Genomic DNA, 25,874 nt, shown 5'->3' with positions numbered 1-25,874 from the left:
ATTTAACATTTCTAAGAAATTATAGCAATCAGTTCTTTACCCAAGGACCATTTCTAACATGGCTTTTGTGCCTATTCAATTTATTATCCTATGCTAAATTTGAGAAATGGATATGGCCAATTATACTCTTGTCTCTTCAATAATTGATGCAGAAATGAATAAGAGGATGCAAGAGAAGTATATCCTTGAGATAGCTTATGAAGAGTAACAGGCACAAAACTAGAAAACACACCCAGGCCCAGTGTTGCAGGAACATCCTGGCGTCACCGATGGCAAAACTTCTTTTGACTACAAAGAAATCAAGATTTCATTTGAGACTTCAGAAAAATAGTTTCTCATCAGCAATGGCTTTTATGGCCTTTGCCCCTACTTGTGTTTGCTCAGGGGGTTAGAAATCTGGTTTGTCTTCTCGGTAATGAAGAGGAAAGGCTCTGACTGATTGAAACATGCCTTCATTTTTGTTCAACACTATTAGTGAAAATTAAGATCTAATGTACCAAATATTTGGAGGAGGCGAGGGTTGCCAAACACCACTGCTGAATTCCACTGGTTTTGTGAACTCTTACAAAATAACAGTTCTGGTAGTAAATCCACAGTACAGTGAAGGGAAAGACCAAGTAAATGGAATAGAGTGGCAAACAAAACAAACGGAGGCCAAAAGAGATAGGAAAGAAGGAAAAGCAAAGAGTGAAAATAAAGGCATATAAAGCCTCTGGAGGATAGAAAAGAACATTTTTTGGGAGGAATGGAAATACAATGTATTTTATCAGTATAAAAAAATTAAAACTAGGAGAGACAAAAATATCTGATTAAATCACAGAATAACTTACTGGATAAAGTAGATGGAAGGGAAGATTTCTCTGAAGAAATATCAAAGGACAAGCTTTGATATCTAGCTACTTCAAGTGATTTACACATATAATGACATCACCTCTGAGTTAAAATGTTGCACCTGAGCATAAGAAATAAATGCAGATGTTATCCCCAAGCCAGATTTCTATACATCGTCTGTTAGAGACCTTGATTGATTCATTTTACCTGAAATTATTTGAAAGAAATTACAGCATTGGAAATGAGAAATGCTTGAGGATAATTTTTATATGTAGACATTTATTGGTTAATATATTACTTGGAGATGCATCTGCTCTTTGTACAAAAAGAATGGAGTTCTTTCTTGTAAATGTGATGGTTAAAATCGTAACATTTAATACCAATTTAAAAGCCCTGTCTGTCACAGTCATGTGCAAAAACTGTACTGCACCATCTTTTGAAATGGATTTAAAAAATAAAAGCTTCCCTGGAAACATTACATTTATTTCAGCTATTATTCAAAAATTACCTCTATGTTTCAGATGTGAAACTGAGTTTAGAGAAAATATGGCTTGGACTGAATGCAAATAGAAGTCAAAGTTCTCTGTTTCATGAGATTAAAACAATGCTTGAAAACACTCAACTTCTCTTTCTTGGTGAATCAGCCATACATCTATCAAATACAGAGAACATCTGCTGATATCAAAGTATAGTCTGACAATGGCTTCTCAGGCTCTGGAGTTGAGGGGAAAAAACTTTTACACTGACATTTGCATTACAACCACTTGAAATAACCACTTCTTCTTTGTGCTAATGAGAATTAATAACTTCTTCTTGGCACGCACTGTAGATATTTCTCCTTTTAGCTTTCTGAGTCAAAGACAAACAAAAAGAAATCCAAAAATAGTAAATAAACTTTTAATCCAGTTTTGGCTGCTTTTTTTATATGGAAAGTGGCTTTTACTCTTTTTTTCTTGCATGGATTTTTTTTCAATAGATTCACCCCTATGAATATGATACTATTATTGGTTTTGTTTATTATTTCTCCTAATGAAAGGCTACTGGTCTAATTATTCTTTTAGCACTTTAGCTTCCTGGCTTGTAAATGTAAGGAAAATGCACTGCAGGCACCTGACTGAAGAACATCTGCTGAAACCCTCTGAGCCTGGAATGACCACTCATTGATGGCACTACCAATATAAAAAAAATTTAAAAAGGAAAAAAAAAGACATTGAGAAGAAATTAAAGAATTTAAAGGCTCAAACTCTGGAAATAGCAGAAACTACTGGAAAAGAAGGCAAGAACACTTCAGTGTACATCTGGAAACAGTAAGTGTTATTTAAAAGCAAGTCTATCAGGAGGAGGTTTTCCTTCTGAAAATAGCAAGTGCTGATGCATTTGGCATATTTAACACTTCTCAGCAATCCAAGAAAAGGAGGATATTCATGAAGCGGGTACAAAAAATGAGGAGTATTGCACTCTAAATAAAAATGAAGCTTATTAAAGCTATATGCTTTGGTCCTGAATGTTTAAAATTGTATTTTACTTTATAAGATTGGGACGACAAGATTATAAGATTACATTTGCTATATAAGATTGGGGTGCTAGAAGCATATGATGAAGTGTGGCATTACCCTACCACAGGGTAAGATCTATCAAAGATTTTTAGATTTTTAAAAAAAATGTAAAACCCTTCCAACTTTAAAAAGCCACTGGTTTTCAACAGAAAGTGGAGCAAATAATACAGAAATAGATTCCTGGAAGAAGCAGACTCCAGATGAGGCAATTTAGAATCTGCCAAGAAACTAGTACTTGAATAAGTGTTGGACTGGACTGTGCTTCGAAACCTTAGATATTACCAAGAGCTGAAAATACCATAAGACAAAGATATCAGAGGTTGAAAATCAGAGATGGAATTCCTGAGCAAGGAATAACACAAATAAAGCAGATGGAAAACTCTGAACATTAAGTAAAACTTTGTATTTATTTGTCTTCAGATGCCAGGGGTCTGAACCATGAAGAAAGTGCATGTTGCTGCTTTGGATGACTGTTTTCTATAGAATAAAAAAACTTGCAGCAAAAGATGATGTGAGCAGAAGAAATAATAAACATAAGAGCAAATGGGACATATTACCTTTGTTAGGCATATATGCACAGCTCAGTATTTCTAGGAACTGTGCTGTAACTCTCAGATAAAAACAGCAAGTTGTAGAAATATAAAGAGGTAAAAATACAGGTTTATGAAACTGATTTTTTTTTTTCTATTTAAAAATGTGCTTCTAGAAATTAAAAAAAAAAAAGCCAGAAAAACCATCTTGGACTGTTTTCCTATTTCTGGATGGCACTACTAAAGATATTGCAGCAGAAGAGCTGATTATGCATTTAGAACTTTTTTTTAGCTAGACTTCTTTAGCCAATACAGTAATATGTGACAGAGGGACAATTTACGGGACATACATTTGAGCAGAATACAGTGAAGGCTAGCTTTAGATGTGGGACTATTAGTTCCTCATCATTCCTTACTTATTGGGTGCAGAGTATGTAGGAAAGCTTGCTAAACTGTTTGAACTTTCCTAACTAGAATTAAAATGACCTTCAGGTAACCTAGCATATTTCACTTCCAAAGTGAGTGAGGCTAAACTGAATTAAGGTCATTTTTAATTCTGAGGAAAAATAGATACCGAGGCATTTAATATAGCTTAGTGTACTTTAAATTAACAGTTGTAATTAACTTGGAGATCTCTGTAGAAAAGACCTAAAAAGATAAATTAAAAACACCACTGTTTTTGTTTTTTGTTTTTAATCTTCTTAATTCTGTAGAAGGTGATTCAGAGTCTTAATATACAGTAAGAACAAACAGTAAAATATTGATCACCTCTCAATTATGGTGAATTTACGTAATTAAGGAAGCTACCCTGAAAGTGGCTTACTATATAGTTTTTTAAACAGTTATGCATTTTTTAATAACTGACTACACAAGTAGTATTTCTATTCAAATCTGTGGGAGTAAACTAGAATCAAATATCAGACAAGAATACCATCAACTCTGACTTATGTTTCATTCCTGCTGTAGTTCATGTACAGTAGTACAAATATGTTGCTAAACTACTAAAAATACAAGAAAAAAAAGTGAATTTTTTTGTTTGCTTTCCTCTACTCAATATGTACAAATTCAACTTATATGGAATAATCTGCAGAACAATTATAAGCAACTGAAAAAAGTGCTGCTTGGCTGATAGCAAGAGACTACACCCACTGCCAAATGACCATAGGAGATAAAGGCCAAGAACTGAGCAGCTGGAGTTGCCCATTAAGGCAGTCTGTAGCTTATCTCTGAAAAAAACATGTCTCTTCTGCAGGACATTGACCTCAACACAGCACCTGTTACCTCCTGTGGCGAATTAATATGTGGCCACTATCCATAGAAAATTTGATCAAATGCTCTCTTGTAGGGGGTAATACTGACAGCAAAAGCATAGAACATGTTTTGTTAAATTAGGTCTAAAACATCAGGAAAAAAACCCATCTTGCAGCTTTATGGCTCTTCAGAGGCCTGTGGTGAACTGTAGTTAAAAATCAATAATAGAATATATAAACTCTTTTTTCTAGATTTACATGGGGGTTTTTTGACCAGTGGCTATCTTGGGAAATATTTGGAAAACATCTAATGCCAAGAAAAAAAGTGTGGCAGTGGCTGCTGGTGTAAACTTCCTTTGGAGCTTTTTGCTTTAAGTCTACCTGGTCACACTGAAGGGAGCCCAAGTTGCCCGTAGTTAACACTTCTTCCAAACTGAAATGTCCCTCAAAATTGTAACATCCATGGTGTGCCAAACACTTCCCTGAGGCTCCAGATTCCTTTTGGATTCACAGTTGAAGAGCATCAAAGAACATTTTTCAGGACATCTGGCAGAGCAAATTTTAGGCCAAGTTGCTTTGGTTTCATAGTGGATTCAGGGGCTGGCAATCTCAGATATTGTAGAAACATGATGTAAGTCCTTTCACTTTTCTCTGAGTGGGTGGGTCCTCAACTGGAATGAATTTGGCATCAGTGGATTAAGCCTTCCCTGCAGAAGGATGTCGTTTATTGCTATCTGTATTGCTAGTACAGGGAGCAAGGGAAATTGCTGTGCTCCTGCTTTCATCCTTTCCCTTAGCACATCTACATGACATAATTGATATATTCTTGGCAGGTCTGAAATTGTGCTGCAGTGATGAATATTCCCGTTTCTGGGTCAGAAGCTGTAAAATTTGGAAAATATCTTCCATAGCCACAAAGAAATACATATGCTTCTTGGCACGTTAGCAACCTGCTAGAAAAGCATCCCACACTGGCAGAACAGGGGTTAGCTGAGAGCAGGAAATGTGCCAGTAGCCTGGAACAACCCAAAGGGAAAACAAGGAGTTAAATACCAAATATATCATTCTGTTTAGGAGAGAGAAGGAGGCTGCCAGGGGTATTCAAAGATGCAGGAATGTGGGATTTTGGGAAGAGCAGTCTAATTTGGTGTTCAAAGCCCTCAGTTTACAGGCACGGCTGCAATGGTAAGGCAGGCTGGCCACAGAAGCAGAACCCCAGCTAAGGCAGGTACGTAACTCAGTCATAACTCAAGCACAGCCTACACCCTCAGGCTAGGGATGATCAGGATGGGCTGAACCATCAGTCTGTGCATGCCAACCCCTTGCAATGCAGGCACACCTCAAATTCGAGAGAAGAAAATGAAGATGCGTAATGATTTAAATTTAGTGACTTGTTTCAAATGTGTATTGAAAACAACTGCTGTAGTTGCTACAGAAATGCCACTATCTCATCTAGAAATCAGAATGATTATGGAATGAAAGGATATGTGGCTCCAGAAGTAATTACCATATGAACAGGTGATTTCTATGAAAAACGAAAAACACTTGAGAGTCTTTAATCTAGAAGAAATGATATTTTTTGTCCTGAAATGACCCTCTCATTTTTAGTTCTAAGTCTATATAAGGTACAATATGTGAATTTCATGAGGGAACTATACATCTGATACAGAGCTTTAGGCTTTATCAGAGTGAAGGATTGGTCATGCTAGGATATTCCTAACTGATAGTTCCCAAGAAATGTGTTAAAAACTGTATGAAAACCTGCTGAGAGTCATTGAAACATCATCAAATCCATACTGCTAAAACTGCTGAGTTGACTTTCTTAGAGTATATTTTTTTTAATCTCATATAGATCATCAAAACAAATGATATTTTAATTTTCAGATTGGGCCTTTAGTGAAATATATTAACATACACAAACAACATTTTCGTATTTGCATTACTTTATTTTTTAACCAATTTTCTTGAAAGAAAGAAGGCAAACTACTTGTAAATAAGCAGTGATATGAGGCATTTCGGCATAAAATGATTTTATATAAGAAAATTAAGGAAAATAAAGATTATGGCTGGAATAAGAATTGACAGTCTGAATGCTAAGTGATTGTATGCACATAGTATCTATAATCTTCAGTATGTTTTGCAATTAAACAATGACTATTAACTTGTTAATACAGCATAAGACGTGTGTGTAGTGTGAATGTCAATACAAATGCCCATCCCTAACTCCTTATTTCTGTTATCTTTTCCTACATGTGTAATGCTAGAACCATGGATATGGTTAATTTAATATTTCACAGCACTGTTGAATTATATTTGTGAGGTTTCTGATAAAGACAGTGTTTGGGTAGAAACATTTATGCAAATCCGTCAGTGATGCATGTGCATTAAGAGCACGTGGTTGAGAACCAGTGTCATTGCATTGGTACACACACACTATATATATATATATATATATATATATATATATATATATATATGTATATTTATGGTCTAGACATATGTATATGTAGGATTTTGCTGGAGTACATGCAAAGATCCTTGTCCACCAAGACCCAAGGACAGTAATGTCAATTGGCCCTTGGTGGATTCCCACATATGCAGCCTTTGCAGCATAATTTGCCAGCAAAGGGATGAGCTGTAACGCCAGGAATATGCTAAAGATGCTGCAGCAAATCTCATTTGTTAGCGATGCCACTGCTGTCTTCTCAAGGATATCAAAATGCCTGTCAGCACCTGGATGAAAATCAGCTGACTCAGATTCAATCTGGCCAAAATGAAAATTATGATGGCCGAAGCACAGAAAACATTTAAAACTGGGATAAGTTCTTTACACGAGACATCATTTTCAGATATTTATTCAAATACTACAGCACCTCAGGGTTCTATTTTTTGTCATTGTATGAACGATCGAGACGAATGATTGAGATAGCAAAAACACCCTCTCCTTTTCACGTGCTTAAGTTCTCCTCCTGGTGCAGATCTGGCCATTGCAATCTACATGCCATTCCTCAGCAGAGTGAATTACTGATAACTCGTTGAACCTCTTTTTAAGTGCATAAAGAATGTTTGGCAAAATGAGACAGCCCTCTTCAATAGTAGCTGCTTCACTGCCCTCAATGGTTTGCAGGTTATTTCCTCATAATGTTTGAGTCCTGTTTCTATCTTCAAAGCAGTAGAGACCTGGCATCCTCAGAGACAGCTTCCCTAATCATAGAAACACAGGTACTCCGCTGAAGTAAGCAGTGTAACACACATCAGGGTAATGCAAGGGCAAAGGTGAAGAAAATCAGGAGAAAGTCCCTTAAACTGAAAAGTTCATTGATCAAACCTCAACCTACAAAACATCAAGATAATTCAGGTAAGTGTTCCCAAAACTTTGCAGCCATACAACCCAGGCAGCTTGTACAACTGTCAAGGTAGACCGCACACCGGCTAGATCTGTCCTGTGCTCCCATACACTGCACAAGCCTAGGAAACTGGAAATTTCCTAAAAGTATCTACTTTAATGTGCATTCGTGTATGTGTATAAAATCCTGTCTTATAGTAAGGTGATTCAGTATTAGACTGTGATAGCATGTGCTTCACCAGCAGGCAGCCCACGGTGCTGGGAGAGGATTTTGAGAACCCCAGTGAAGGATGGTAGCCAGAAGAATTCCTGCAGTCTTGGGGAAAGAATGCTGCCAGAAGAGGCTGGGTATCACATACATTGTCCTGGCAGAATATATGCAGTTTGTGATCCATAAGATTAGCACTTCTGCTCTCCACTCTCTCCACTTTAAAGCACATAAAATAGAACCCTTTTTTTTGATAAGCATTTCCTTCCAGTGCTAAAACACTCAAAGCGTTTCACATGATAAATATATAAAGAGAGCTATCATCAACTTGAAAGTCACAATACCACTTGAAAATGTGTAGCTGTAGCTATTTATGATGGGTGGCAGCAAAACGGGGGGAGGAAAAAAAAAGCAACTGTTTCCTGGCAGCCCGCTTACTTTCTACGTGTTTTTTTTTTTTTCCTATAGTCTGGTGAGCCGTGTAAAAACAGTCACAGAACAGGCGGCAAGTGCGAGTTTCCTCCCGTCGGCCGCCGGGGTGCAGGCCCGGGCGGGTGTCCTCGGGGATGCTCAGGGGCGCGGGGCGGGCGCAGCCGCAGGGCCGCGGCCCGCGCGGCCTCCCGGGGTCACCTTGGGCAGAGCGGCCTCGCCCCCGCTGCGGCCGCGGCCCCGCGGGCGCGCCGGGCCGGGCCGGGCGGGCCCTGCGGCAGCGGGGGCGCTCCGGGGCCGCCGCCCGCCAGGCCGGGGGTGCGGAGGGTGCCGAGACCCCGCGGGTGATGATGGCCGTGGGCGCCCGCCGCCCCCGCCGCCCCGAGCCGCTGCCGGGCGGGGGGCGCAGCCCGGGGCTCCCGCAGCCCCTGCCCCGGGCCAGCTCCCGCCCGAGGCGGCGGCAGCGGCCCGGCCGTGGTCGGCTGCGCCCCCGCGGGCGGCGCAGCGGGAGGAGGCGCCGCCCCGGCCGTCATTTCCGCCGAGTGCGGGGCGGGGGAGGGGGCAGAGCGCTCGCCTCCTCCTCCGCGGCGGCCGGAGACACAGAGACCCAGAGCGGGGCCAGGGCAGCTCCGCCGCCGCTGCCGCCGCCGCGCCCGCGGGCCGCGCCGCCCCGCCAGCCGAGCCCGGCCCGGCCCCCGCCCTGCATCCCTCCCGCCCCCCGCCCCGGCCCGGCCATGGGGAACGCAGCCACCGCCAAGAAGGGCAACGAGATCGAGAGCGGTGAGTGAGGGGGACGCGCCGCCGCCGCCTCCGCCCGGCTCCGCTCCCGGAGGAGGGCTCGGGGCCGGGCCTGGCGCGCCCGCCCCGCGTCGCCGCCGCCGCAGGCCCCGCGGCCTCGGGCCGAGACCTCCGCCCCTACAGGCCCAGCCGCGGCCTGCGCGGCGCCGCGGGGAGTTCGCCCGACCCCGGCCCCGCCGCGGGGTTCGGCGGGCTCTCGGGAAACCAGCGGGACGAGCCCGCCCGCGGCCGCCGAGCCGAGGCCGCCTCCGGGCCGCGCGTGCGGCTGTCCCGCAGCAGGTGTCCGTCCCCGGTGGAGGAGGAGCCGACGGCGGGGCCGCGGTGTCGGCGGGCAGGTGTCGGCGCCTCCGCCAGCCTTCATCCTCGCCCCGGCCCGCTCGCTTTCCCCACCCCCGAACACACCCTGCCGGCGGGGGAGGCCGCCCGCCCGCCGCGCTCCGTCTGCGGCGGGAGGGTTTTCATCCCGCTGCGGGGAATGTAGGTCAGAAACTCCTGTGCTCGCCCGGATCGTGCAGCCCCGGTGACCCCGCGGCCGTGCCCGCGCCCCGCGGCGCAGCCCCGGCCCCGCGGCGTGTTTACATCGCTCGGGAGCGCGCTGGGAGCCCTCGTACAGCGTTGCTCTCCGGAGCCCTGAGTAAAATGGAAGACAAAAGCATTGATCTGAACTCGTCATGGCAGGGAGCTTTCTGCTGGTGTTTCTCTTCGTTTGTTTGCTTTGTTTTTGTTGTTTTGTTGGGTTCTTTTTCCCCTCTGAGTATTTCAGCATAACTTTGAACAATATAAAGCCGATTCAGTTGTTGGGAAGAAAACCCTGGACTTTATTTTTTTTTTCATGTTGACTTCTTTACTTCGTTTCTAGTGAAAAACTTTGGGTATGTTTATGATGGATAAGAGTGAAGGCAAGATGTAATGAGCAGGCAGTTGTGCAAGCTCAGTGTTGTGACAACAATACCCTTTGTTACTAGAAAATCCTAGGGCGTTAAAATGGAAATAACTTTAAACGTCGAAGTTGGGGAGGGGGGTGGGTTTGGTTTTAGGTTTTTTGTTGCTGTGGTGGGGTTGTTTTGGGTTGGTTTTTTTTTGTTGTTGTTTTTTTGAGATTTTTTAGTGTGTGTGCTTTTTGTGTATTTACTATTGAGGTCTGGGGTAGAACTAGGTAACCCGATTTGCATAGGCCGGGTCCTGCCCACACAGCATTCCTTTGGCTTCCCAGGGATCTGCAGTGGGTGCTTCCAGCTGTGGGAGCAGGGGCTCTGGCTGACCTACCCAGTTCTGATTGTTGGTTTCACCTTTCAGTTCTTGTGTCTTAGCTCACTATTATTTTAGACTTCACAATCCAAATCTCTTATGAGTATATGACCGTTATTGTTTAGTGGTTTTGTTTTTTGCTTGAGTGCATTAATTTTGATGGGAAGTATTTTAGTCTATCAAGATAAGTATGGAGAGGGTGGATTGTTTGAAGTACTTCAAATGACAAAACACTGCATTTTGTACTTCATGGTAACTGTACTGCTATTAGTTTGTGCAATTAAATAACACCACAACACACAGTGTTTACTTTCATTTTAATGAATTCTCATATTCCAAAATACAGTAATTTTTTGGGTTGCAGAAGGAGTTTCCTTCAGAACCTTTCTCCCCCTTTGTTAGTGTTTAAAAATTAAATGCTGCTAGAGTCATCAAGCTCAGAGGTTTAATTACTCAGTATATTTAGTAGCAAAGTTCTGTAATGATACAAGCCCTGTAACTAGGAGAAAAACTTGGTCATCATTGACATACTGCTGGGAAAGACCAGGATTCACTTACCATGGAAGATTGGTAAGATAAGAATACTATACAACAAATTAATCATTAGAAACAATATTTGGTTTACTGTCAATGAATGTGGATGGTCATCTCTTCATATAATACATGGCAACCAAAAACTAAAAAAATATAAAATGAGATGGAGCTTTAATATTTCTGGATTATTTATTTGCATTGTTGAACCAGTTTTCTAGTTTTGCATGTTAAGTGTCCTCAGTAGCATGTATTCCAGACTACAGGACACTGAAAATGAAATTGTTTGAAGGGCTAACAGAAGAATATCCAGCTTTGAATTCTAAAGGTGATGTTATGCCTTGATTCATGCAGAAAGCTTATGGAATTGTGTGGATCAAGGGCATGCTAAGGTCCCTGGAAGAACAATGAAGGGTAACATAGCTTCCCCTGATAACTATACTTACTAGTTCATGAAGTGTAATTTGAGACCTCTTGCACTGTCTGTGATCAGCACAGTAAATGCTGTTCACCTAACTTTGGCCCTCACATCCTTCTCATTTATTGTAGCTTTCCATTTATAGTCAAATATCTTTACTACTTGTTACTTCACTTAGGCAACGAAGTGGAATAAAACCATGAGTATGTGAACACCAGTAGTAGATGAGAGGAAATGTTTTTGGAGTATTTCTGGGCTGAAGTTGCAGGTGAATGAAATCTGAATGGCAGTGGTTTGTTAAGCTTGGTCACCACAAGAGTGAATCGAGCTTGTGTAGCAGGGAGGACAAGATACACTGTGTACACAGAAGATGGAAAGGAAAGTCTCAGTGTCATCTGTAAGGGGTTTATTTCTGTGGCCTTCTGTTCCACGGTCTCCTAATATGCATTGGGTTTTGACTTAGAGGACCAAAACTAAAAGTTGTCCTTTGGTAACGAGAAGCGTCAGGGTTCTGGCTCCATTTTAAACTTTGTTTTAAATGCTTTCATGGTTTTCCACTGCAACCTACAAATTCTGAGGGCCTTTTAGAATAGTAATATAAGTATCTTTCATTTGAAATCTGGAGAGACACAATTATCAGTTGCCATGAAATTTACTCTGATTCATCATCCCAATATTCATTTAATTATTCTCTTCATTATTTGGGGTTTTTTCAGCTGCTTCATTTACAGTAGTTGAGAACTTTCGCAACCTAGAAGTTAAAAATATCAACATGTAGTAAATTCCATTTTTTAAAAAAGGCCACAGGGAGTCCTCTTTAACTTGTTGCAATTAATGTAGGAAAATGTTAGCTTTATTATTATTCATTATCTTGGAATAATTTGTGAAAGTAGCATGAAACATAACTACAACACATCTGAGGTTACACATAGGTCACGTAACTTTTTAGTTCAGCAAGTGAATCTGTTACTTTCAAGATCATTGTTAATTTCATGCAAAACAGGAATGTTTTTACTAGAACTGCTTTCTAAACTAGAATGAATGTCTGCTCTGCAAAACTATATACTTTGTAGAAAGTTTTGTGTGTGTTTATATCAAATAACACAGTAATACAGATTTTTAAAGTAATTATGATGTATGGCTCTGAATTATTTGCCCTATTAGATATGCAGCGGAATGTCATACATGATAGCAAGAGGCTTGGCTATAAATTAGTAGTAATCCCACTTGTAGTTTTGTTTGTGGTTTTTGTTGGGTTATTTTTTTTCCCCCACTGCCCATTCCCCCACAGATTTAAGAGTACTTAGGCGTGATGTTGTCTGTTTCTTTGTAACAACCAAGCTGGCTGAGAGACCAGGTAATTAGAATACAAATCTTCCAGTCCCTGAAGAGGTTATACTTTCTCTTCTTCCAATAGATCTTGATGATGTGGGCTTGGCTTCTGAGTTTTATTTGCTGGGATTCAAATGGTCTTTGCTGCTTTTTCTCTAGCAGTATGTGGTAGCAAATTGCTCTTAAAATGTATTTTAAAAGGAAACTATGCATGATTTTCAAAGCATAATTCTGTACATGTATCTTCTTACCTGGTAGCCAGATCTCTGGTTCTATTAATCCAGCATGATTTTACTAGCTTTGACTTCTGTGATCTTTAAATAGCCAAGTACAGCATGTGTGATGTGTATTCTGCATGTGAGTTTTGTGTTCATTCACTCCCACTTTTCCTCAAAGTGTTCCCTACAGTATCTTCAGTTTGACAGAGTTCCCATTATGCTCAATTCTTTGCTTTTTAACTCTTATAATTTGTAGAAAGTTTAAGTAGTGCTCCTTTGAAGTGTGCTTGACAGGAAGATGCAGCCTTCTTTTTCTTTTTCCAGTAGATTTTAACCTCCACTGGGTACATTTCTTAAAAACTGAGGGTATTTTTTTTCACGTTTTTCATGGGTATTCACTGCTGGGTCATTCTGTTGTATTTTCTTGCTGAAGACCAAAAGAGGCCACAAGTGTATTTTTTGTTAAGACTAGATGAGGCAAGGCTTTATCACTGCTGACCTTGGTTAAATTAAAATTAGTGAAGTAGAGGTGAAAAGCTCTGTATCCATTGCTATCCCAAGGTAGCTGATTCCCTGTCACTTTTGCAGAGGCTCTTGCTTCAGTGTTTTTGATCAGAGTGTAGTTTTATTTAACAGAGAGTGTCTTTTTTCTTTTGCTCATTATGTTTAGCATTCCAGTTTTGAAATGGGTATCTTTTGGACCCTTGTTCTTGGATCAGCTAAAATATGTATTGTACAAAGAGTAATTAAAAGTATATATTGGAGTGATGCTGGAATGGTCTGCAAGAATAACATCTCTGAACAATGTATATAATGCTTCTTTCCCACTATGTTGGGGTTGTGTCATCTATGAATCAGGTATGTTTCAGCAATAAGAAAATAAGAAATAGTTGTAATTACTTGCTGAAGAAATACCTGATAAATCCGTCTGCTGTAATCACCAATGTAAGTCTACCAGTATGCATCACGTGAAGAGAGGCACCATCTGAAAATTCTGCTTTAATTAAAAACAAGATGCTTATTCACAGCTTGGACCAGCAAAGAGAGAGGTTATCACTCATTAAAGATAGCCACATGGTAGCATAACAAAAGGTCAGAAGGGCCTCCAAGTGATAAATTGATTTGTATTTAGCTGTTGTGGTTAGGCCTTTATTGCAGGCTCAGACTGCATTAGAGACAGAGTATTTTAAATTACTTGGCATTCCCTCCTTGCTGGGTTTGTTTAGTGTTTGTTCATCTACCCATCCACATTTGTAGAAGTGACATAATCAAAAGTAATATCTTGAATAATGCTGGGATTTCTCATATTCTTTCAAGTCACTTTGTTCCTTAACCTAATTAAGGCTATGCTGTGCTGCAAAAATGAAGCCTCTCATTGGTACAGAGAGCAGAATGTAAGGAGGCAGCAGTGCAGGTTATGGTGTGGAGTGGAGGGCTCTGCTCCGTTCCATGCCAGGCTGGCTAGGAGTCCTTCCCAGACAGTGAAAGTTCTCCTGGAGCTGACACATCCCTCCTTTGGACAGAGCTCCTTTGGAAAGGCTTCTGGATGGCTGTCAGATTTTGTCTTTTGCCTGCATCCTTTCTAGGCATCATAAAGAACTTGTTTGTCCAGATGCCTTTTTTTTTCCCCCTAAACTACAGCAGTTGTTTTAATAAAGAATATTGTTTCTGCTATACAGCAGGTGAGTTCCAGATCAGATCAGATCTAGAACTGGATCTAGACTGGTTAGTTTTGTTTTATTCAATCAGTGCTTCTAGTATTTAAGCTTGCAAAGTTTTCAGTGTTGGGAACCTTGAGTCAGTGGGGATTTTCCTTATAAACTTCTGAAATTTAGGGCTAGAACTTGTTAAAAAGTCTGCCCTGAAGTGCTGTTCTCAAGCTTTGTTTCAGGTGCAAGGTGCTATTTCATAAGCATTTCTTTCATTTGCTGTTCTGCTTTTCTCTCCCCTGCTACTTGTTTTCCTGCCTCTGTGCCCTCAAGTGTGCTGGAGTAACTATTTATGAGACAACAAGGTGAACTGAATTTGAGATTGATCTAGGTTAAAAATAACCCTACAGAAAAGGGAAAGCAGGAGGGCCTTTAGTTACCTGGATTTGGCTTCCTGATCCAGTTCTCTGCAGCCACACAAGCAGTTGTACCAGTGCAGGTGGGATATGGCACAGAGAAGAGAGTGGATAGCAGGCACTAAATAGGAGCTGCCTGACCTACTGCTGTTGCCAAAAGGAGAGCTGTGGTTTCAGGCTGTACTGCAAGTATTTTCCTACCATAAGCAGTTTCTGCGCTGCGAGGTAGAAGTGCTTCCTGGGAAATGGGAAAGAGAACAAAGTAGCAGTGGAGCTCTGAGGAGGTAGTTCAAGTGAGGAGTATGTTGTCTTAGAGTTGCAAAACTAGAGGATAAAATCACTTTGTTTCCTTTTTTTTTTTTTAACCTTCCCCTTCAATGGTTGGGAAAGGATTTAGACACATTTTCTTTCTTTTTGTTATCCTAGGGTTCAGGAGGGCTTGTCATGAGCTAGGACCTCATTTTGTTTGTACAAACATAATTTCTTCTCTGAAACTCTTTTGGGAAATGAGGTAAATACTGACAGGACATAAGGTGAGACTGTTAGTTTGTGTAGCAGGAGAATTGGGATGCAGGAGTTTAGAGGGTGTGCTATACAGGGAGCTAAAAGGAGCTACTGCCCTGCCTGTGGTGTTGGGATCAGCAGAGGTGAACAGGAGTCTCTTCAGGGCTCGTTTGAGCCTCTCTTTGGCATCTCCCTTGCTCTTTCTTCCACATCTCAGCAGAATCACATCCGCTGAGAGTAAGGTTTCACAAAACAGCTGAGCCCATCTGGTGACTTGCCCTGTTGAAAAATCAGGTTTTATTCCTAGACCCTTCACAGGTCAGGATTCAAATGTTTCTCCAATCCATTATTAAGGTATTTTACATAGGCAGAAAACAATGCAGGTTTTATCTCTTTGAGTTATCCATAATTATTTTTGCACACCAAATCAATTCTCTGAGGTGTCAGATGGCAAAAGACAGATTCAAAGGAAGCGTTGAAAGCACCATTGGCAGTGAAATGCTCAGGTGGCAAGAAAAATGAGGCTGTATTTTTTAGCATTGAGCTCTTTAATATCTCACTCTGCCAGCTTCTTGAAAAAAATTATTTGTTTTGTTTGGTTGTTTTTTTTTGTTTTTTTTTTTTCCCAATTTGCTGTTCATAGGAAGAAATGTAACAAAGTTTTTATTTCTTCCATTAAATTATCTTCTGCTTTTCCCTGCCCAGAAGAAAAAAAGTGTTTGCTGGCTTCTGGTAGAATGACTTCTGGTATGTATTCCTTGTTATATGTGTAGTAAGGGTTAGGCTGACTTCTTAGCATTATGCTATGCAGTAAAGCTGTGAAAACACCTTGGTGTTTGTTTTGTGTAGGTTTTTAAAGCCACAGTTTTTGTGACTTCTGAATTAACAACCAGTTTCTCTACACTGGGATGTCATCTGTCTGTAGTTTTGAGCAGTAATTTTGGTTTCATAAATACTTTTCAGTAAACCAAGGAGGCGTATAAATATGCTCTGCATGTAAGAGCTAAATGGGTGTCCAGATTCTGAGAAAGCAAAAATCTTTTCCATGACATAGCTGATCTTTACGAGAGAAAGCCTGATGAGCATTTTGAGCGAAATCCTCCCCTTAGGAAGGGCTTAGAGAGGTGCTGTTCTACTTGCACTGCCCTTTTTTCTTTAGAGAGATACAGTATTTCTGTGCTAGACTAACAGTAAAGTAGCAAGGTATCTTACCTGTGTGTTCTTTAAAATGTTGCTGGCTGAGTGGATATATAAAGTGTTTGGTGCTTTGTAAAGATAATTGTTAGTTTGTTATTCCTCTGCCTCTTGTTAACTTGTATCTTTTTGCGAAGTACTGTAATATTTAAAGAGAGGACATCAGGAACTTGTTGTTTCTTTTGTTTCATTCAGGTTAAGCTGCTTCCAGGAAGTATGTGTTCATTAACATACTGCACTTGCTGCTAGCACTTGTCTGTAAACCCACAGACATCCACAGCTGCCATGTGGCTCAAGAAATTAAAACAAAGGAAAGTGCTTTTTTGGCAAGAAGATGGAAACTTGAAAGATAGAAAAGACTGTTACTTTGCCTGTGCCCAGAATCAGTTTGCTTTTCCCTCTCATAAAATGACATAATTAGGGTGTATGTACTCTGCTACTTCAGTAGTTGCATTGTTGTAGTGATTAAGGTTAGTTTTGATTACTATAACATTAGGCAGTTTGAAATTCTTTGTCTTGTAGCAAGCAGCAGTAACAGTTTTATTGTGTATGTAAATTCTGATTGTTAAGCGTATGATAATCTAGCCTTACTTTGCACAGGGCAAAATTGTGATTTAACTGCACCAAAGTCTATCATTAAGATAAAGTTTTTAATGCAAATTATCTATATTTAAGCATTTTATTAACTGCTCCATAGACTGTTGTGGAGGATGGAGGTGTTGATCAGGGTTTCTCATTGAAGAACAGGGTAGGTGGTGAGAGAGAGAAAGAGCATTACATAGCTAAAATCATGCCAAGCCCATTTGAAAGATCGTGGTATTTCCCTCTAACAGCTATGATGAAAGAAGATATGAAGACGTTTTCATTAACTTGTTGAGAACTATTTTATTTTGGGCAGTTTTTAAAAATTCAATGCCTCAGTTGTATATTTGTTCCTTGTGAAGACTTGTGTAGTGAGAAGCACACCCTGCAACTCCCAGCACTGGTCCTCTGCTTTGGGAACTATGGGTTAAGCATTCTAAAGCAGTAGAGTGCAACAGTGCATCGTGTGTTCAAGCTGAATTCTCTCCATTGGCTGAAAAATCTACATTGCAGTGGTGTGTGTGTAGTGAATTGAACTTCAGAGAGAAATTAGGTGCTAGATCCTTTAGCTTACTATAATGGCATGTATGAATAACAAATTGCAAAACAAGCAAGTCTTGAAATTTGTTTAAGTGTACAGCAGCTTCATAGGATGTGGAATTGCCTGGGAGATTGAGGGTGTGTAGTGCTTTGTAGTGGTTCTTAGGGTGTTTCCTGGTTCTTTTGCAAATTAGCATTCTTTCCCTTGAATTTCTTGAGGATGAATGATCAGATGTGAAACTGACACTAAAAAAATTAGCCTGCTTGTCACACAGATTGCACAAATACCTAATAAAGTTCAGCTTCTATCTAAATTTGGTCTGTTATGACCTGCTTTCTTCCAAAAAGATTGCTCTTTTGATACAACTTACCTCGTAATCCAACTGTTCATTTAATATTCAAATGCAGAATTTATTTAATTTGCATATTAACTTAGGTTTTTTGTATTGAACTCCAGGGTGGGACATTCTTGAACTTTAAAGAATGTATTCAGAGTTTGTGGTCCTTCAATTTCAATTAACAATTTTTATTTTTAAGCAATATTTACTACCATGTATTGGTGATGAACATCAAACTCCTTGCATCTCAGGTGGGCACTCAGGAAAAGGTTGGCAAGGATAGAATGATGTTCATGTGAAGAATTAATGTGTAATTGCTATGTAAGTGACATCTCTTAGTAGAATATCTAGAGGGCATGATCTGTAAAACTGTGTGGCATGGGGAGTGAGGAATGTCCTATGCTTACTTTTTTCTTGCCTTTTTTAAGTAACTGCTTTGAGTCATTGCTTCTGTTGGCTTTTTCCTTAGGAACAGATATCAGTTTATTCCTAATAAAATGTTAGAGCTATCCTTGAGAATGAGAAGCTAGAGAAAATGAGGATGGAGAAAAAACCAGGCAACAGTTGGTAAAAGAAGGAACGTGAGTCGAGAAATGTAAAAACAGGGAAACAAAAGGAACTCTGAGCAGAATATGGTTTGGGTCTTATCCACATACTCCCATCCCAGAAAGGGGAGCTGATGAATGCTGGCCAGAGATGCTCTGCCTGAGGAGGTCAAAATACTACAAGTGTTGGGACATCCTGCATAGCTTCTTCAACCTGGTTGCAGCTTGGTCAGAGCAGTAGAGTCTCTGATGAGGAGATCCTGCATCGTGTGGAGACTTAAGAGAGGAAATGTATAAATGTAAAGATGAACCAAGAGCATCTTAAGAAGAGGTTTTGGAGAGGCTGAAGTTGAGGTTGCCATTAATCCCACTTGGGCCATGGCATGCATGTCCACCTTATCCTAGAGGGAGCCAGCTTTCAGGACCCCGGGCATTATGGACGTGCTCATATCTTTAATGTATTTTTCCTGGCTGGGCTCTGGATTTAGCCCAAATTACAAGCTGATCCACCTGGCATTGTGCCTCTCCTGATGGTAGGAGATCCCATCCCTGCTGTCTAGGCAGGGCAAATGGTGAGAAAGTGATGTATGAGAGCATAATGGAATTTTCCAAGATGAGGTGTGAAGATGAACGGGATGCCATGAAGCCTACCAAAATACTGCATGGGAAAGACATGTATCTCACAGGACAACAGTCTTCTGCTGGCGTTACTCCTGCCTCAGTCTTGTAGTTGAGTTCAGCTCTTGCTAGAGAGGCAGAGAGGACAGCCCTGACTACCTTCATGCCAGATGCCCCAAGATACATTCTGTGGTTTTCTGCCAGAGGTGCCAGGTAGACTTGGCACATTGTATAGCTTCAGCCAGTTCTTGTGGGGTTTTTGTGGGTTGTTGGATTTTTAGTTTGGTTTTGATGTTTTTTGTTTGTTTGGGGTTTTGTTGGGTTGGTTGGTTTTTTGTGGGTTTTTTATTTTGGTGTTTTTTGGGGTTGTTTTTTTTTGGGGTTGTTTTTTTTTTTTAATGGGAGGTATCTCTAGAAGCTTGGTACTTTCAGGAGCTAAAATGGTATTAGTTATTTACTTCAGAAGAGTTGGGATTTTTGTGGTGGTGGTTTTGGGGGTTTGTTTTGTGTTTTCTGCTTTTAAGCAGATGCTTGAAACTATGTAGTTTATTAAAGAAAACATCTGCTAAGTAATTGACAGCAGAAATATAGAACATAGTTTGGTCAAATAACTTGTTCTTTTCAGTGATGTATGATTATTTGGTTGAATTTTCAAACCAGTTATAGCCCCCATTTCTTGTCACTGTTGCTTTAGAATGTTTTCTTCAGGACCTATTTTGGAAGCAATTTTAGAGTGTCTGCTGGGCAAGAGTCTTCATAGTAGAACCTGATTTTTGCTGGTATGATATTTTTGAAAAAAAGCAAAACATGTTTCTACTGTCTTCAGCTTGAGGTTTGAGGCTATAATTATGAACCATTCTTCAACTTGCTGCTTATGCAGTACTTACATGACCAGTTTTCCTTGGCAGTAAAGCTGACTTGAAAAATGCCTGCCCTTATCACCCCTGCTGCTCTGATCATAGCTGCAATTCACTGCTCCTCCTGTGCTGATACAGCTGTTCAAGGACTGCTCTGTGTCTCACCACAATGGTTAAGACCCTTGCTCCCACCTGGTGCTACTGTTTTAACCCTTTATTTCATGGACCTGTCTTAAAACACCACCCCATCTTGTGTTGGGCTGATATAAAGGAAAAATCCAAAATGGGGAATGGTGTTGCAAGTGGCTTTTGTCATTGAAGAAAACACAGGTTTCACTGAAGGGGAGAAGAAGATGCTACTGTTGACAGGGTGTCAGTATCATCTGTTGGGTGTGTTAACATGAGATTGGTTTTAATTTGAGGGACTCTCTGGAGCCTTCCCTTGATCCAGAGGTGCTGCTGACTGACTTTGTAGTACTGTGCATCACATGCTGTTCTCAAATACTATCTGCAAGAGTTGCCCCATTTTTTGCTTACAAATGAGACTAAAATAGTGTTTGTATCATATTAGTTCTGTTAAATGTGATTACCCTCATGGTTGTCAGCACAATTTATTTTGTCAAAGGTATCAGAAAGATCACCAGCCTTCCTCTTCATATATTAATTGCTCTAGATTGTACTCAAGTATTTGTTGGGACAAATAAAACTGGAAGATGTCTATAAAACTTGCACATTCCTTTTAGATATAGCATGTGAGTAGGGAGTAGCAGGAGGAAGAAGAGAGATACAGAATTGTGCAGCAGCAGAATGAGAGATGTGAAAGAATCCAATACCAAAGTTAACCTAAATGGTATGGTAATGCTAGAGGTGTAAGCATTGGAAATTTAGTATGATCTTTGGCAAAAAAAAAATAAAATTAAGGCATCTCTTGCATTTATCTTTTCTGCAGTTGAACTGTATTCTTGTTTAGTGGTGAAGATACTGATTTTCTGTGGGATGTATTTTTCATTTAAAGTAAAAATGAAGTTCATAGCCTTACTGTCCCTTCTTTCAAAAATAACTTGTGGTAGTTCTGCCTTTCTTTGTGTGAAAATAATTCCAAACAGAAAATAGTACTTGGCTGGTTTTACACAGTTCTATTCACAACACTATAATTTTCTCCACCAACTAAATTGACTCATTCATTTCCACTAATACACACAAACTTTACTTGTTCTGCTGCCAGTCTAGTTGTTAAGAGGACTAGCCCAACACACAGTGGCTGAGAAAACAGAACTGTAGATGTTCAGTATGGAAAGCATGAAAGTGCAGTCCTTGCACGTGCAGCCCCTTCGGACTTGGAGACAAATTTTTCACCAGGAGAACTGTCGGCCACTGGAATGATCTCCCCAGGGAAGTGGTGGACTCACCAACAGCAGGACACTTAAGGTTCAGCTGGACAAAGTGCGGGGCCATCTTGTCTAGGGCAGATGAGCCTTGAGGTCCCTTCTGACCTGATGTTCTGTGATTCTCTGACATGATATGGAGAAGCTGAGTAGAAGAGCAAGTTTGTTCAGCTTGAGATTGTTTGATGCTTGTGCAGCACTAGAAAGGGGTTTGTAGAAAGCGACTGCAAGCTGGGAAGGAGACAATAGATAGGTACATTTTTAAGAAATAAAGCAAGGATAAGAATTTTGATTCCTCTCAAATGGTCTGAACACAGTGGGGTAGTCTCAAGAAGGCAAGAGTTATATGAAAACCACTTTTTATTTCTTGTTAAATGCACATTTAATAGTGAAAAGGAGACATTTAGTGAGGGAAATACATTTGAGAAAAATGTATGCTTCAGTTGTGAAAGATGGAATATATTCAGTATCTGGGTGTAAGCCACGAGAAAATTAAGAAGTGGTATTATTAGTCCCTATTAACTATTTGCTAATGATACAGGTATCAGCGAGAGCATTATAGCATGAAGAGTATTTTTCTCTTCCAAAATACATAAGTATATTAGTATTGTGTGTTAAAAAAAATAAATTGTTGACATGTCTGTTGGTGTTACTCCTCTTTGGGACACTTCTTTCCCTGCTGAAAAGAGCCCAATGGACCTTCATTGCACTCAAGGAAGGATATGATGAAATACTAGATCTCCCTATTTGTGATTGCATCAAGAACTATTCAATGAAAGGTAGCATTAAATTTTTTCCGGTGTTTCATCACATGGCAGAGTGTATTCTCTCATGAACGATTGAACTGCAGATGCTGCTGACATCTGTTATTGTTTGGGAGGTTCTCATTTCTTTGTGTGGTTGCAGGAGGGTTATCTGAATCAGAATTACTTTCCTGCTGCAGCAGCATCAACTTTGCAGTATTTTATGAGACAATACGTAACCGCAACAAAACCAGTATTTCATTTTTATAGATGTACTTACTGAGGTGGTTTTGTGGTCCAAACACAGAGTAATTGTCACAGATTGGATAATTTAGAACTGAACTTCGAGGACTGCAATGTGAAGTACCAAAATACTGCGCTTAGACATCATTGCTGTTTAAAAAGTACTTCCAGCTGATCATTCTGTTCAAGTACTTCTTCACTGGTGATAGTGTTTAAGAAGGGATGGCAAAATTAGAGCAGTTTTGAAAGATGATCTACAAGCAGATATAAATGTGGTCCTTGAAGTTTTTACAATTTAAGAAGGCAAGAATGTAGTCCTAACAGTAGCCTAGCATTTATAGATGCTTTATACTGAAGTATACATACTTGATGTATAGATGGAATTAATTTAACTGAAGAAAGAAAAGCTCTGAACAAGGGCAAGAAAAATTTTTCCTACCATCACCACTTAATGGTGATGATTTTTCAGGTTGGAGAAAGTGAGGAGAAGCATAAGAGTTTTAATACAACAAATATAATTATGCTGTAGGCACGATCATTGTTTGTAAACATTTTATTGTATTTTGACAATGATGATGTTGGTGAGAGATGTATTGGAATTGAATTTAGGAAAATGTGAAGAAACAGTAGTTAATACATCAACAGCTGCATCTTAAAGCATTCATGTGGTAGTAGTTTAAAATTCTGTAATACAATGTGGACATTGTATGTGACATACTACAGGAAAGCAGGTATCAGTTCATCTTTTTACTGGTAAAGAAACAAAAGACTGGAGATGATAGCCAGCTCTTATTCTATTCCCGTCTTAGCCACCAATTTTGATAAAGTAGCCAAAATAAGAGGCCTGTTTCAAGAGAAGGTATTTTAATATATAGTGGGGAAATTTTTTAAGCAAATGTATTTGATTAATTTAAATAAAAGGAAATAAAGTGTATCTGAAATATTTATCCTCTTAGATTTTTTTTTTAATTTTTCCATTTAAATCTCAGAATGTGTGGGTCATACTGCTGTTCCAAGTAGCACTAATTTTGATCTGAAAATAATGATATGTATGAAGCCCCCTGTAAATAGGCCATAAATCATTTGCTGTCTATGGTGATGGTGTGGTAGTAATATTTTGACTTTGGGTGGCTGGTTAAGGGTAGAAAAATGTGGACATTTATGTTTAAAATAGATTTTTTTAAATTAAGCCATTAATAGGTAAGGGATCTGCTTTTCTTTGGTGCTCTATTGGCACATACTAGCATGGTGCAATTAACATTTTTTCTTAACATTAATGAATGTTTTAACCTCTTAACAAGAACATTTTTAAGAAGACTCACTTTAAGAGACTGAAAATCTTTTTGAAGTGAAATCTTATATTCTAGTCCTCTGTTACACCATGCAAGTATAGCATTTTCATTAATTCAAGATTCGTGTTGCAGTATTACTTGTTGATTTGTTAAGAAAGAGAATCTAGCTTAGGAACAAATTAGTTTATGAGGATCAAGACAGTTTGTCTTAATTCAGTGTTTCTATTTTAGTACATGTAACAACATTAAAGATGTATCTTCTGTGTTGTAAAGTATTTTCTTCACATGCTTTTCATTGAGTGATTTTAGTGACAAACACTGCTAAGATTCTCACTAAAAGAAAATATTTTCTTGGCAGCCAGTGTTTATACACCATGTATCTGTCTTCTGTTTTGTCTTTTGTCTTCTAAAGTCTGGTATAGAAAGTATTGTGGGCTAGTGAAATTGTCATTCTTAATGAACTTTACTCCTGAAATCCTGCACCTGTTCAAGTAATATTTAAAAAAGAGAAAGGACGTGTACACCTTGTTGAAACAAAGTGCCATGGGGTGTTTTTTAACACCTTGTATTTCAAGAATATATTTTAATGTCATATTACAGGATAATTAGTAGTGTTGTTTTAAATAGTAGACAGTGATAACTATTGCAGATTAAAAACTGTGCATTTTAATATTTTTAGCTACTCAATGTTAGTTTAATTTTGCTTTGCTTAGAAGTAAAAGTTACATTATTTCAGTGTTGTTTTCAGTATCTTAGTTTCCTTGGTAAGAGGAGAATTATTCAAACACTTCTTATGCTGTCCTTTCTTATCACTTTTGTGTTATTATGGGCTGGGTAGATTTCTAGAGAAAATGAAGACTGAAAATGCAACTTTCCTATTCCTGGTAAATAAACCAGAAAGTCTACCAAAACTCAAACCAGCCAAATTGATGTTTTCAAAATAAAAAACCAGGCAGCTCACTGGTGGAGTATTACAGGGAGGAGAACCTCTGTACCTGTATATCATTTGGGGAAGATGAGTGTGTGTTGTTTCTGAGAGGAGTCAGACACAGCAAGAATACCCCAGAGAGAGTTTGAGCAAATAGTGGAAGACGGCCTGTGAAAAACACAGCCAGGCATTTTTTGACCTAGCGTGGCTAAAGAAAACTTGTTATGGACTTCTCGCCTTCTTTTCTTTGTATAGGTAGATTTTTATACATTCTTTGTAAATACCCGGGGTTGAATCAAGATAATCTGCAGAGAGCAGCATTTCACTTATTTCTGTTCAAGTGATGAGTGGGTGATGGAAACAGGTCACCTGTTCACGTCAAGTAGGTGACAATGTGCATTTGTGGGTTTGGTTGGTTTTTTCTTGACTGGCAGAGCTGTAATGACATGTACTGTCCAAAGGTTCTTCTGCTGTGTTACTCATTTTATGGTTTAGTGTTTCTATCAACAGGCTGAGATGGGACTTTTCAGGTGATACATAATTTTCCTTTCCTGGGCAGTAAAACATCAGTATATGCTTTCTCTACAGAAACAGCTTCTCAGAGTTTGTGATCACATACCACCAGACATAAAGCATGCCACTTTATTTTGCAAAACTGATGCTCTCTTGCTGTTAAGAAAGTTTGTAATTCTTGTGTAAATTTGTGAGCTTTAAAAAAATTCTGTTGAAACTATTTCAGTTCCGTCAGGCCCCTATTGTTCATAATAAAGAGTAATCTTAAAATGAATTTTTATGGTTGTATAGCTCTTGTAACAATTAAAGGATTCCTTGCTCAGGCAAATTAAAATCAGTCTCATGATTATTAAGGAATTGAACTTATTTCCCTCATTTCTATGTATACTTCTTATGAGTCCTATTGAACTTCTTTCAGCTGTAATTAGCATACACACAGAGCCCCTCTCTGCTTTTTCATTACGCCTTTTTCCCAAGCTGTTGAAGGTCTGTGTGAAAGTTATTTGATTTGTTACTAAAAGTTAACCAATGCAGTGGGTAGAAAATAAAATAAAGCCTCATTTTCCTCCCTGCTTGTTTTCTTCCTGTTCTAATAGTTTTTTATTTCTTCTATGTGAAATAGGCGCTCTATTTCATTGTCCTGGGGATAAAAAAGCAGGAGTACCTACAGCTGAAAATCATATGGTTTAAGTAACTTGTCACAGAACAAGGAGAATGCCTGCTCTTTAAGGATGGTATTTAATAGCCTTTGGCAGCAGTTTGTCTTGATACTGCTAAAGGCTACTTCATCCTCCTTCCAGAGTTCTGTAGGTCTTTCCAAAGGAGCTCAACT

At 39.6% G+C, this 25,874-nt stretch overlaps 1 protein-coding gene across 2 annotated transcripts in view; it reads left to right on the top strand.

Moving 5' to 3' along the window:
- The first annotated feature begins 2,117 nt into the window (after positions 1–2,117).
- Positions 2,118–25,874, top strand: part of PRKACB (protein kinase cAMP-activated catalytic subunit beta) — a 71,834-nt gene continuing 48,077 nt past the window's right edge. The window contains exon 1 of one of the 2 annotated variants that reach the window (XM_064428479.1): positions 2,118–2,138. In XM_064428479.1, coding sequence (XP_064284549.1) covers position 2,138 — 1 coding nt within the window. In that variant the 5' untranslated portion in view covers positions 2,118–2,137. Of the gene's footprint in view, positions 2,139–8,272; positions 8,931–25,874 lie in introns of those variants that run through there. The other variant, XM_064428471.1, reaches the window with a different exon arrangement.

The sequence above is a fragment of the Passer domesticus genome, chromosome 7 (genome assembly GCF_036417665.1).
Source record: "Passer domesticus isolate bPasDom1 chromosome 7, bPasDom1.hap1, whole genome shotgun sequence".
In the NCBI taxonomy this organism is placed as follows: Eukaryota; Metazoa; Chordata; class Aves; order Passeriformes; family Passeridae; genus Passer; species Passer domesticus.
Note: the sequence above shows the minus strand (reverse complement) of the source record. Positions and strands in the feature narration are given on the sequence as shown.